This window comes from Dendrobates tinctorius, unplaced genomic scaffold (assembly GCF_039654945.1).
Source record: "Dendrobates tinctorius isolate UK_male_01 unplaced genomic scaffold, ASM3965494v1 ptg000117l, whole genome shotgun sequence".
In the NCBI taxonomy this organism is placed as follows: domain Eukaryota; kingdom Metazoa; phylum Chordata; class Amphibia; order Anura; family Dendrobatidae; genus Dendrobates; species Dendrobates tinctorius.
Window position 1 is genome coordinate 8,840,222 of NW_027361785.1, and position 13,924 is coordinate 8,854,145.

General features: G+C 47.7%; 1 protein-coding gene across 2 annotated transcripts in view; it reads right to left on the bottom strand.

Moving 5' to 3' along the window:
- The window catches only part of CFAP97D2 (CFAP97 domain containing 2), a 142,704-nt gene that overhangs the window by 14,244 nt on the left and 114,536 nt on the right, over positions 1 to 13,924 (bottom strand). For both annotated transcript variants that reach the window (XM_073590519.1, XM_073590518.1), the window contains exon 3: positions 99 to 217. In XM_073590519.1, the coding sequence (XP_073446620.1) occupies positions 99 to 217 (119 nt within the window). The remainder of the gene's footprint in view (positions 1 to 98; positions 218 to 13,924) is intronic.

The window sequence follows — 13,924 nt, forward strand, 5'->3', positions numbered from 1 at the left end:
TTTCCAAAATCACTAGGTTTCTAAATCTGTTCATATTCTGAACAACTTCATCACATGCAGAAAATGAAATAGTAGTATTATTCTTATTAACTGCTTACCTTTTAGCTTCATAGTTATTTTTGTTATCAATTCTTCCTTTAGTTCTCATGATAGTTGACATTTTCTCGAGCAACAGACGGTTGTCCCTTTCAATGACTGTTAGTCGTTCCTCTTCAAGCTTTTGGCAAAATGAATAAACAAAGTTAATTTAAAGGGTTTTTCACACAAAAAAAACACAAAACAAATTATTCCCAATGTGGCACCCCCAGGAGTATGGTCGCCACAGTGGCATTACTTTCCTCCTAGGGAGTGTGAGGTCATGCTTGGAAGCAATAAAGGGTCTCTCTGTCAATTAAATACAACACAGTTCCCACTCCAGGCCAGCAGAGGGAGCTCTGAACCAAAACTGGGGGAAGAGCTGCTCTCTGGGGGCCGGGAAGGAGAAATTAGGAGTTCGTGTGAGGAGGGCAATGTGTGTGGTTGTGATCAGGGGAGCTGGAAGATTGAGCAGAGTTCAGAGCTCACTTCTAGCTATAGCACATGAACTGGAGCCCGGTCTCCAAGGTTGTATGGAAACTGATGTTCCTGCAACAGAAACCGGAGGAATAGGAAGCTGTAAATGCTCTGTTCCCATATAACACTCGGAGGCAAAACAGCAACGGGTGAGTCAGAAGAAGAAGAAGGCTACAGCTGTCTGCCATACGAGGGAGTTCTAAATGAGAACAAGCAAGTGGAACTTCAGTGTAACACAGTACTGCAAGTACCTAAGATAAGCGCTAGAAAGGAGACTACACAACCCATCTGATAGAGAGATTCCTAAGTTGCTTCCAGGCCGGCCAGCCTCTGTTCCATCTGGAATCTGGAATTCTGGACTGCATTTACCAAGCAAAGTAAAGGTAAAAGAAACTGCACCCTATTGTGTCCTTGCCTTCTTCCTGCAAACTCTCCAGCACTGCTACATCTCTGTGCCAAACACTACACCCTCTTCCTCAACACCTATCCTCTTCATCTACTCTGCCCTGGGACTACAGCCCTGCCATCATTGCTGCACCACACCATCTGTCCCAGAGGATCTGTCTGCAGCGTCGGCTTAACACTTTCATTGCCGAACACCACAGGTGGCATCACGAATCATCCACTTATAAACGTTAACCAGCCACTTTTAACCCCTTTTATATGGGCGCCCAGGGTCACGGACCGGGTCACCGCTACTGTGACACTTCCCTCTGAGATACCGGCCTGGTACCAAGTACCCCACTGCCCTGGGAGGGCGACCCATTTTGGCATCACGAACAGGATTTACGGAGCCTGGTGTCCCCGGGTCCTGTGTGACAGAGACTGTGTTATGTGCTATAGACTATCTGTGCAAGTGCCGCCATTACCCCGCCACATAGCGCGCGGGAAACAAAAGGGGCAGGCCGTCGTGGGCGGAGCCAGCCGAAAAGCACGAAAAAGTGAAGTGCTGCGCGGAAAGAGGCCAGCGCGCGGGAAGTGAGAAGCCGAGGCCTGCAGTCCCGGCGTTCCCCCGATCATCCACCCTGCAAAGCGTCAGCCGGTAAGCCAGCGCAACCCAGGGCCTGGCCTAACGTTAACTAGGGGGGAAGGAGAATGTCTGAGGCAAGGGAAGATGCCGCGATGGACGCCACCGCACCCCCCACAGCGCTGCAATATGCAGGGGCCAGCGCAGCTGCGGCTCCAATGGCACCACAGAATCCAGCAGCCAGCGTTGCCTCCAGAGCACCGCAGGAATCAGCGCCCACCGCAGCAGTCCCCATAATGCCGCTGTCCATGCCCTATATACCGGGAGCAGCCTGGCTACCGCAGTACTCGGGGGAGTCACATACCCTGAGTGAATTTAAAGAGAGACTGTGCAGTTTGTTTGAGGTGTATCCTCTGTCTGAAAACCAAAAAGTGAACATCCTTATTGGGCAGCTAACTGGCGCAGCGCAAAGAGAAGTAAAAGCCTGGCTTGACACTGATAAAGAGACTGTTAAAAAGATCCTAGCTAAGTTAAGAAGCACCTTTGACACCCGCACTGCTGCTGAAATAAAAATGAGATTCTTTGGGTGTAAGCAGAGAGTGCAGGACAGTATACGGGACTATGCTCTTAACCTGCAGTAGGCGCTGCGAGCCATAAAGCAGATTGACCCAGACAGTGTGAAGGATGGAGACAGGCTGTTAAAGGAGCAATTTATTGAGGGCCTCCTATCCAGTACCCACAGAGCACAGCTGCACATCATAGCCCTACAGAACCCTGATCTAGACTTTGCAGACTTCAAAGACAGGGCTATTCGGGTGCTGCATGAACCAAATGTCAGCCGTCTGGAGCCCCCTAGGCGCCCAGCGATCACATACCACCAAGAAGCAGCATCATTACCTCCCAGCCCTGTGGAGGCTGATGCACAGACTCTGGATAATGATCCATCTACAGCACTGCGCTTTTGGGTCCAAGAGCTGACCAAAAGTATGGCTGCACTTGCCAAAACTGTGCAGTCCATGCAGGTGTCATCAAAGGAGAAGATCCAGTTGGCCTCCAGTCCAGAGGATGTCCCGTGGCTACGGAAGAAGAGGATCCCGCCACGCCGAGAGAGAGACAACGATCGCTATGACCAGAACGGACGTCCCGTCTGTTGTCACTGCCACAAGGCAGGCCACATCACAAGATTCTGTCATTTAAACGAGCAACCCATGGGGCAGAGGGCCAACCCCCAGGAGTAGGACCACAAGGCCCAAAGAACTGGCGAGCCAAGTATGTTGGAGGGCGACCGGTCCTCCCAGTGGTGATAGACGGCATCCCCATGAACGCTTTGCTGGACACTGGCTCTCAGGTGACAACTATGCCATATATCCTTTACAAGCGGTATTGGGCTGACTCTGAACTTACCCGTGACCCAAGTGATGAACTCACAGTAATTGCCAGCAATAGTCAGTCTTTGCCGCAAGTAGGATGTAAAGAGATTACCATTAAAGTGAGGCGAGTTGAGTTAAAATCTCAAGGTCTGATAGTTGTAGACATTGATCGACGAGAATGTAATCCAATGATGACCTTAGGTACCAATCTGATTGAAAATTGTCTTGCCGAGGTTATTGTTTTGTTGCAACAGGTGGCTGAGACTGCTGGTTCCAGTGAACAACGAGTCCTGCAGAAGGAGATCAAGGCCCTGATGCAAAGACAGCAGGTAGAACTGTCTGGCGGAGAAATTGGCAGCGTCAGAGGGAGTGATTCTTTCCCCATTGCGATACCCCCTGATGTGAAATGTTAATTTGGTGTCGGGCAGCCATAGGCCTCAGATGAAAAGATTACCAAGCCTTGGTAGAGCCAGCGTACTCTGATACCAGGCCCACTGTCTTGACAGCCAGAGGGGTAGTTGATGTTCGCAAAAAACCTGTACACCTCTTGAATTGTGGGGAAGAAGAGGCAATAATACCTCGGTATGCCACAGTGGCTAAGCTGTTGACTGTCAGTAAAAACGCAATACAGGCAGCAGAGCCCTTGGTCTCATCCGACCAGGTGGAGGACAATGACTCTGTAAAGCAGCTGGAGGAGTGGTGTCAGCAGCTGCATGTGGGAACTGACTCCACCCCTTCATACCAAAAGAGTGGGGTTTACCGAGTGACTCAGGAGTATGAGCGGGTATTCAGTAAACACTCCCTAGACTTTGGAAAGGCAAAAGGGGTTTAACACCATATCCTCACTGGAGATCATCCACCCATTAAAGAAAGGTACCGGCCTATACCCCCAACACAATATCAATGGGCCAAAAGTATGTTGCGGGAAATGAAGGAGGCTGGGGTGATCAGAGACAGTTGTAGCCCCTGGGCAGCCCCAATAGTCTTTGTGAAAAAGAAAGATGGCACCATGAGAATGTGTGTTGATTACAGAAAAATTAACAGCATAACACATAAGGATGCCTACCCATTACCCAGCTGCACTTAAAACTGCTAACTATTTTTCCACCTTAGATCTCACTAGTGGGTATTGGCAGGTTCCCGTGGCAGACGCAGACAAGGAGAAAACAGCGTTTAATACACCAATGGGTCTATGAGAGTTCAACTACATGCCGTTCGGGCTCTGCACTGCACCTGGGACATTTCAATGGCTAATGGAATGCTGTCTTGGACACAAGAACTTCGAGACAGTTCTGTTATACCTTGATGATGTCATTGTTTTCTCCAAGACCTATGAAGACCATCTGAAGCACCTGGCTGAGGTGTTTGAAACCTTGTCCAACTTTGGCCTGAAAGTGAAGCCATGCAAATGCCACCTCCTGAAGCCCAAAGTACAGTACCTCGGTCATGTAGTGAGTGCAGAAGGTGTGGCACCGGATCCAGATAAAGTCACTGTCATCCGAGACTGGCAGAAGCCCAGCAACCTCCATGAGGTACGTCAATTCCTCGGGTTGGTAGGCTACTACCGAAAGTTCATCAAAGGCTTCACTGACATAGCCACGCCTATGCAAAATCTTCTGGTGGGCCAGCCCAAGAAAGCCAGAAAGAAGAGTCCTACATTTGAATGGAATGAGGAACTGGAGAGGTCCTTCACTCGACTGAAAATGACTCTCACAGGAGATGAAGTTCTGGCCTACCCAGATTATGACCAACCATTTGTTCTGTATACTGATGCCAGCAACGTGGGACTGGGAGCAGTACTGTCACAGGTACAGAATGGCAAAGAAAGAGTGATCTCCTATGCCAGCAGGAAGCTTAGTCCCACTGAAAGGAACCCTGACAACTACAGTTCCTTCAAACTGGAGTTCCTCGCCATAGTCTGGGCTGTGACTGAACGATTCAAGCATTACCTAGCTTCCGCCAAGTTTACCATCTTCACGGACAACAACCCGTTGACTCACTTGGAAACTGCAAAACTAGGTGCACTGGAGCAGCGATGGATGGCCCGGCTGTCTAACTATGAATTCGCCATCAAGTACCGAGTGGGGCACAAGAATGCCAATGCTGATGCGCTGTCCAGAATGCCTAATCTGCCAGATGCAGGAGAAGACCCTGAGGCACTCGAAGAGATAGTTACCTGCCTTCCACCAGCCAATTGCGGCCCAACGTGCCCAAGGAGTGAGAAACAGACGGTCTGTCGTGAAAGAGGCCAACCTAAATCCATTGCCTCATCATGACTAGGCAGAAACGCAGGATAGCGACCCCGCAGTCTGCCTGGCAAAGGAGCTACTGTCACAAGCTGACTCACGCCCAGATCCAGATGCTCCTGAAGAAACCCAGCAGTTGTGGAAGGAAAGAAGCCGGCTGTTCATCTATGAGGGAAAGCTGTGTCGGTGGAGTATCAATGCTCGCACTCATGAGCTGGTCTGGCAAGTGGTAGTCCCAAAGAGGGAGGCATCAATGGTCTTGGAAGTGTTATCAGCGGTGGAACGCACTAAATAAAATTATAAAGTGCATTCACCGCTCGGGGTCCACCGTGCGGTAGTTGGAAAAACCGCTGCTAGATGGTTGCAGAGCTATCAGGCGGTGAAGTGCCCAGGGTTTGGACGAGACCCAGATGCAGAAAGCAAGCTCTGTTGCACACACAGAGCTGCAAGCATAAAGACATATAAAGTAAAGCTGGAGCGAGCTCAGTTTTACTCACAGAGCTGCAAACACAAAGACAAGCTCTGTTGCACTCCCAGAGCTGCAAGCATAGACAAGCTCTGTTGCACTCCCAGAGCTGCAAGCACATACAAGCTCTGTTTCACCCACAGAGCTGCAAGCATACATACATGTGTAATAACGCTGAGTCTGTTTTTAGACTCACAGAGTCTCAGCGAAAGTGTCACGGTATTTACAGTCACAGAAGTAGCCTTAGGCAGGCAGGACTACTCCCTCTAGACCTACCGTTTGATAAGACACGAGGCGTCGCAACTGCGGACGCAGGTATAGGCTGCAACTGCAGCGCGGCGAGAGCCGCAGGCAAGACGCCGCAAATGGCTGGCGCAATGCAGACGCTAAGCTGCTGACTAAAGGGGGTTTTACACTAAGCGATATCGCTAGCAATATCGCTAAAACGTCATTGGTTTTGTGACGTTATAGCGATATTGCTAGTGATATCGCTATGTGTGATACTTACCAGCGACCGGCTCCCCTGCTGTCCATCGCTGATCGCGCGAGAATGTCCGGCTCCATTTCTCGTCGTCTGCTTCCTGCTGAGACTTCCTGCTGTGACGTCCAGCGACGCGTGGAGGCGGGCGGGAGGACGTCTGGATCGCTGTGTGTGAATGGTAAGTATCGTGCGCTGCGTCGCTGCTGAATCGCTGTGAGATCTGTATGAAAGCTCACTAGCGATCATTTAGCGATGCACCAGCGATCCTGACCCGGTCGGATCGCTGGTTGGATCGCTGGTGCATCGCTAAATGTAAAAGGGCCTTAAGATGGAGCTAGGCGCGCTGGCGCTGCTACTGGCGGCTGCCCAATCACTCACACAATCGTAATATCAGAGGGAAGGGGTTTCATAATAAGTCAGTCACCAGACCAAGCATCCATCACCATACATACAGCAGCAGAATGAAAATACTAGCGCATGGCGGAACGGCCATGCAAACTTTTTATAGCGTACGGGACCTGCCGGAATTCTCCAGAGCCCTGAGCTGAACCAATGGAATCAGGAGCAGGACCTGAGCACCTGACTCCTGAACTCTAATGGGAACTCATTCCACGAGCATGCTCAGAAGCTGGCTGAAAGGACTTAGCCTCTGGAGACAAATGTGAGGATCTGGATCTCTGCATATGTATGGCAGGACACAGATTCCTAAAAGGAAGCATACCACAATGGAGCTGGACACTTCGGATATAAGAAGTTGGAGGCCTTGCTCCAGGAGAGATTCTATTGGGCTGGTATGAGGAAAGCCATTGAAAATTGGTGCAGGGAGTGTGGACAATGCAATCTGTGCAGGAAGGACCGTAACAGCCAGCGAGCTCCTTTGCAGCCAATAATAGCCAAACAACCCCTTGATTTGGTAGCCCTGGACCATGTCAAGCTGGTCCCAAGCCGTTCAGGCTACATTTATGCTCTTACCATCGTTGACCACTACTCGAGATTCCTGGTAGTCGTGCCTGTCAAGGGTCAAACAGCCAGGACAGCAACCAGAGCATTCCAACAGCACTTTTGTTGACCACACGGATATCCCGAGCGAGTGCTTACTGATCAAAGTCCAGCCTTTGAGGCAGAAGTGTTCCAGGAATTCTGTGACTTGTACGGTTGCAAGAAGATCAGGACAACACCGTACCATCCACAGACCAATGGCATGTGTGAAAAGATGAATCAGGTGGTGATCGATCTACTGAAGACCTTGCCTTTGGAGGAGAGGAATCTGTGGCCAGAGAAGTTGCCAGATCTGGTAGACCCCTACAATCACATTCCTGTGAATTCCACCAACTGCACTCCAGCCTACCTAATGAGAGCGAGGCCTGGCAAGCTGCCTATTGATTTGGATATGGGAGTCCTGACACCTGAGGTAACATCACCAGATGCTGACTGGGATACAGAACGGCAGCAACAGTACCGTAGAGTACAAGAGTGTGTTGAAAAGAGTCTAGCTCAGGCGAGACAAAAACAAGAGGAGAACTACAATCAACATGCACCTGCAGTTCCCTTGTCACCAGGAGAACAAGTCCTAAAGAGGAAAAGAAGGATGCATAAATTGGATGACCAATAGGAAGCTGAACCCTACACTGTCCTACCATCAAACTTTGACAACACCAAAGTGTGCCTTATCAGTAAGGATGGAGGAGAAACATCATCAGCAGTATCGAGGGATCATCTGAAACTGTGCCCTGACCAACTAAAGGACAGAATGGAAGAGCAAAACAACCTTCAGCCCATAGAGGAAGAAGAAGAAAAGGTCAGCACTGTACTCAGAGAATTCCCTGCAAATTGGACTAGAGCGAATCAAGCCATAGTGGTGCCAGTTTTGACCTTTCCCCAACTGGTAGTACAAGAAGAAATGACTCAAGACCACCCTGAAAGCCAGCAAGTACAAGCAGCGGATGCTACACCAGCAGTGGAACAAGAGAATTCTCACCCTGCCAGTGGTGAATCTGTCATGCCCACAGTGAGTAGAAGTGGTCCTAGGCAATCTAGTATTCCTGTGCTACGCAGAACCAACAGTAATGTAGCCAGTACAACACACACTACACCAGTAGTCGTTAACACAAGGCATCCAGTAAGGTCCCCAACAACACCAGTGCTGCGTAGGTCTGTCCGTAGTACCCAAGGTATACCACCCCTAAGGTGTCGTATCTAAATAAGTTATACAAATGGTAAAATGTAAATATGCAACTGTTTAAGTTTATGTGCCTACAAAGACTCTGTAAGAACCTTTTGAACAATCTCAGTTTGTTTTTGATGGACAATTGGGCCACAGGACTATGTGTGGTCAAAACTCTAGTTACCAACTGCTCAGGAAATGGACCATGGACATTGACGCATGGACTAATCATCATCAGGACTATTTTTGAGCTTTGGTTTTTGTAATTTTTCATTTTGTTTAAATCTTGTTACATTTACAATTGTTCATTTGTTAAAATATGTTTACATGCTTTCTTCAGTCCGGGAGTACTGAATTGCACTAGGGGGGAATGTGGCGCCCCACGACTATGGTCGCCACAGTGGCATTACCTTCCTCCCAGGGAGTGTGATGTCATGCTTGGAAGCAATAAAGGGTCTCTCTGTAGGTTAAATACAACACACAACACAGTTCCCACTCCAGGCCAGCAGAGGGAGCTCTGAACCAAAACTGGGGGAAGAGCTGCTCTCTGGGGGCCGGGAAGGGGAAATTAGGAGTTCGTGTGAGGAGGGCAATGTGTGTGGATGTGAGGAGAGGAGCTGGAATATTGAGCAGAGTTCGGAGCTCACTTCTAGCTATAGCGCATGAACTGGAGCCCGGTCTCCAAGGTTGTATGGATACTGATGTTCCTGCAACAAAAACCGGAGGAATAGGAAGCTGTAAATGCTCTGTTCCCATATAAGACTCGGAGGCACAACAGCAACGGGTGAGCCAGAAGAAGAAGAAGGCTACAGCTGTCTGCCATACAAGGGAGTTCTAAATGAGAACAAGCAAGTGGAACTTCAGTGTAACACAGTACTGCAAGTGCCTAAGATAAGCGCTAGAAAGGAGACTACACAACCCATCTGATAGATTCCTAAGTTGCTTTCAGGCCGGCAAGCCTCTGTTCCATCTGGAATCTGGAATTCTGGACTGTATTTACCAAACAAAGTAAAGGTAAAAGAAACTGCACCCTATTGTGTCCTTGCCTTCTTCCTGCAAACTCTCTAGCACTGCTACATCTCTGTGCCAAACACTACACCCTCTTCCTCAACACCTATCCTCTTCATCTACTCTGCCCTGGGACTACAGCCCTCCCTGCCTGTGGAGGGCTACACCATCATTGCTGCACCACACCATCTGTCCCAGAGGATCTGTCTGCAGCGTCGGCTTAACACCTTCATTGCCGAACACCACAAGTGGCGTCACGAATCATCCACTTATAAACTTTAACCAGCCACTCTTAACCCCTTTTACATGGGCGCCCAGGGCCACGGACCGGGACACCGCTACCATGACACTTCCCTCTGCGATACCGGCCCGGTACCGAGTACCCCACTGCCCTGGGAGGGAGACCCACCTATTCATCGGACAGAGAATTACTTGCTGATCTCTTTGAAAGTGACCGCTGAGAAGCACAGAGAATAGGAGAACTGGAGATGCTCATGCTCAGCCTCTGCTCTATTCATTTTCTATGGAGCAGCTGGAGAAAGCCAAGCACTGTACAGTTGGTTTTTACATTTAGACCCAAGTCTGGCATGGAAATCCATAAAAACCACCTCCTTATTTTATTGGATCAAGGATCTTCATTTCCGTTTCAGCACCCCAAACTGTGAATTCTTTCAAGCTTCCTGGTGAAGTTCATCCCCCAGTCATGGGGCAGCAGCAACCATTATTGTGATTTCATAGGAGTTGTGTCTACATAACTTGCTCAGGTGAGCACATTACATGGATCTATTTTGTCTTTTTATAAAGGTATTACCCTATGGTCCAGTGCACTCTGTTTCCTGACATCATCTAAGCAATTTACTTGCCCCTTTCTGGCAGACTTATTGACAATAAATCAAGTGGACTGCCAGCATGTGCACCTCTGCTCCATTAAAGACAGCCCACACTCAGGCTTCCATAAGAGAACTTATATATTTGGGAAGAACTCTGTAATGGTCCTGTATATTATTGTAAAAGTTGAAAATTTAATGGGTGACCCTAAGTTCTTCCCAATCTCATCAAAAACTCAGAGAAGTCTTGGATTTGAGATGTGTGGTGCTGTTCTCCAGTCTCTCAACATTGAAGAGCTGTATCAGTTTTCTGGTTTTCTGGTTCCATAGTTACTGGCCATCCACTATTAGTTATCTCTAGCTATTAGCCAGAGTGGAGAGCCAATGTAAAGCTTACCTCAGAATTGGCCATCTTGGTGTGAAGTAATGCATGGCTGCCATGTTATTTAATAGACAGCATGTAATACTAGATGTAGTCACCATGCAAATTTACCCAACAATGACTTGGTAATGGTGCGTGTGGACCCACTGCACCACTGGCCAGGCTTACCCTGGAGGGACATAATTAAGTAACTACCTGCTCTTCACTAGAGCTTCTGATGGTGAGTATAGGCTTGGGCTATTAGGGTAGTCACCAGTCACCAGATTCCACTCCAGAGCAGTGCCCAGACCTACAGCAGCTGACCTATGGGTCAGAGGCACAACAAGAAGCATAGAGGGCACAGACAGAGACGTGATCAGACAGTCTGAAGTCAGGGTGGGCAGCACAGGATCAAAATACGAAGCTGGGCTAAGGAGCAGAGAGATCAGACAAAGTGTGTTAACAAGCCGGGTCGGTAGCAGGAGAGACAAAATGGTAATACACCAAGACACGGTACTAGGAAGGAACTGCAGCTAGGAACCTAAGTTGAGGAAAGTTGTGAAGGGAGGGGCTGCCTAATATATTCCCTGCTGGCAGGGGATAGGCCAGGGAAGCAAACCTCTGCAGGACAGAGCAGGCTAAATTCCTGCAGAGTCTTGTTGCGCCTCCCTAGAGCCAGATGGAGACTCTCCAGCAACATGAGGATGCAGCAGTGTTGGGGGTGCAGTAAGAGGCAGTTCAATTCAATGGCATGACACTGGGAGGAATGCAGTAAGTAGGACGGCGCTGAGAAGGCGCGTGAGTTACTGTTGTGACAGACAGCAGATTTTTGAGAGTTAAGTCACCTGTTCTGGTTGCTTCATTTTGAGATAAAGGTTTCCCAGGTTCCTATATCAATTCTTACAAAAGAGTCGATATGGAAGGTAAAAACTGTAATTAAACCATTTGGGGTCATCAGGTGGTTTTTCTTAAGTTATGATAAGTTTTGTTAAAGGGAACTTGTTAGATGAGTCATGCTACCCATACCACTGGAAGCATGAATCAGAGACTGACTCCTCTACTGTTGTAATATATGTTCCACTCTGAAATGCCTCTGCGTTTAAGAAAAAACATACCTTAAATCGGTGGTTGGAGAGACAATGCATCTAGGATGACAAGCCCAAGAGACAGGTCCCCAAAAGACTTTGTACTAGTCATCTTAGTTGCATCATTCCTGGCGGCTGTTTTAAGGTGTGTGTTCTCTGAAACTGTCATGATCCAGGACGGGGTTTCGCTTTGGCCCGTCCTGGTCAGACAGGGGGTTAATTGTTTCTGCCTCTCTCTGGCAGAGGGTGGCTATTTAATGCTCACTGGACCTAGGTCCGGTGTCAGTTTTACTCCTGCTCTTGGCTGAGTTAGTTGACCTCTTGTGTACGTGTGCCTTGTGCCTGATAACTTGTTGCTTGTTTGGTTTTGATCCAGTTCTGTCCCTGTTACGAGTTCTGCCTGTCCCTCTTGTACCGCACCGCCCTCTCGTGTATGACTCTCTGATTGTGACTTGACTATTCTTTGCTCATTCCTTTTGTACCGCACCGCCCTCTCGTGTATGACCTCTGCTTGTCTGACCTGCATTTTCCTCTCCTCTACTACAGTATTCCTGCAGTAGGTACATTACATAATCTGCAGTAGTAGGACACTAAGCCCCGCCCCCTGCAGTCACCTGATCGTAGGTCCTGGTACTCCTAACTATTTTCCGTGCCTCAGGTCCTGTCTGCTTAAACCTTCACTACCGTATTGGGCCCCGTGCTCTCCCGCAGTGTGGGTAAGTCACCCTGCTCAGCCGTGGCAGTTGCCGACGCTGACAGGATCCTGACAGGAACATTACAGTGTACATTGCAGCAACAAGGGAGCCGGTGTCTAATGGTTTGGACAGCACGGATTAGCTTACGGGTTCCGTAACTGTTTTGTTAAGGAACAATATTGTCTGGGCACTGTGTTCGTCCACATAAGTTCTGAGCTTTATTGTCTGGAGTATTATATGTACAAGGTGGATTGACATTAACTGTCATCAGCACAACAGCTGTTATTGAGTTTTAAGTTTTTCATTTTTTCCCTTTGTGAGTGTAGTGATTTGTCATTACCTCTGTAAGAAGGACAGATGAGAGATTCCCACAGTGTGAGGCCTAGTGGGTTGTCTGCAAACAGGCACCACTATTTACTGGTTAAATATCGAAGGGCAAGAGAAAGCAAGAGCTGCATCAGCAGGAACTTCAAAACACCCCCCCCAGGAAGAAGCAAGTGAGGTGAAACACCCATAGGGTCACAGGGACACATCAGTCTGCTACATTTGGCAAATACCCATATTGACAGTTAACCCCCTGAGTCCAGGTAATCTCTCTATATACACTTCTCAAAAAAAATAAAGGGGACACTATTCCATTTGCAATAGGCTGCTTTTGTTCCCTTTATTTCTTTGAGCAGTATATATTTAAATAGACTTTATGGGAAATTAATGGCTTCTGGACCACTATGCTAGTATGGGGATTAGGGCAAACCTCAGCAATGTAAGCGTTATAAAGGTTACACATATTCAATAGCATGATATTATAATATGCATTGATGGCGTTATAGCCTTTTTTTTTCTCTTGATTCATGCAAATGTTATTTATAAGCAGATTATGTCCCTGCAGAGGTATTCCTTGTTTTTTAGGTGTTTTTATTTGTGATCAATTTCTAAATACAATTTCAATAAAATTTAGGTTATTATGAATTCACAGAGCTCTTCTCTTTTTCTGGCATCATATCAGATCACAGTATGTTTGATTTGTCAGCACAACAGTTGTTATTGAAATTAGGTTTTAAGTTTTGTTTTTTATTTCCTTTTTTGTGTAGTGAATGATTTGTCATTATCTCTGTAAAGATATGTTTCCGTGGGCCAGAATCCCTGCGCTTTGGAAGCAGCGGATACCTCGCTCCGCCCAAAGCGAGGTGATTCCGGATGTGTTCATTAAACACATTCGGAATCACTGCATCGTATTCAAAGACTGTTATTTATCTTGCGGAGACTGAGCGTCTCCGCAAGATAAATAGACATGCTGCAGTCTATAAAGATGCGCCGAATGTGCGGTTACGCAGGGCCGCCTGATGCAGCCGTGCACGCGTAGTGGAGACGGGATTTCATAAAATCCCCTCCATCATGCTGTAACATTTGGACGCTGCGGATTGGACGCTGCAGCTGTATGCAGTGTCCAATCCACAGCAAATCCTGAAGGATTCCAGCCTGTGGAAACATACCCTAAAGGTTCTGATTTCTATGTTTGTTGTGTCCTTGATTTTTAAACATATTATTAAATAATATGTTTTAAGTTTCCTACCCTGCTATTCCTTTCATTATATTGTGGGATCCATTTTTTTCAGATTTTTTAACAAAATCTGTATTGCTTACCTGTATCTTCAAAAGCTTAATTACCTTTAAAAAAAAAAACCTGATCTCAAGTTACCCT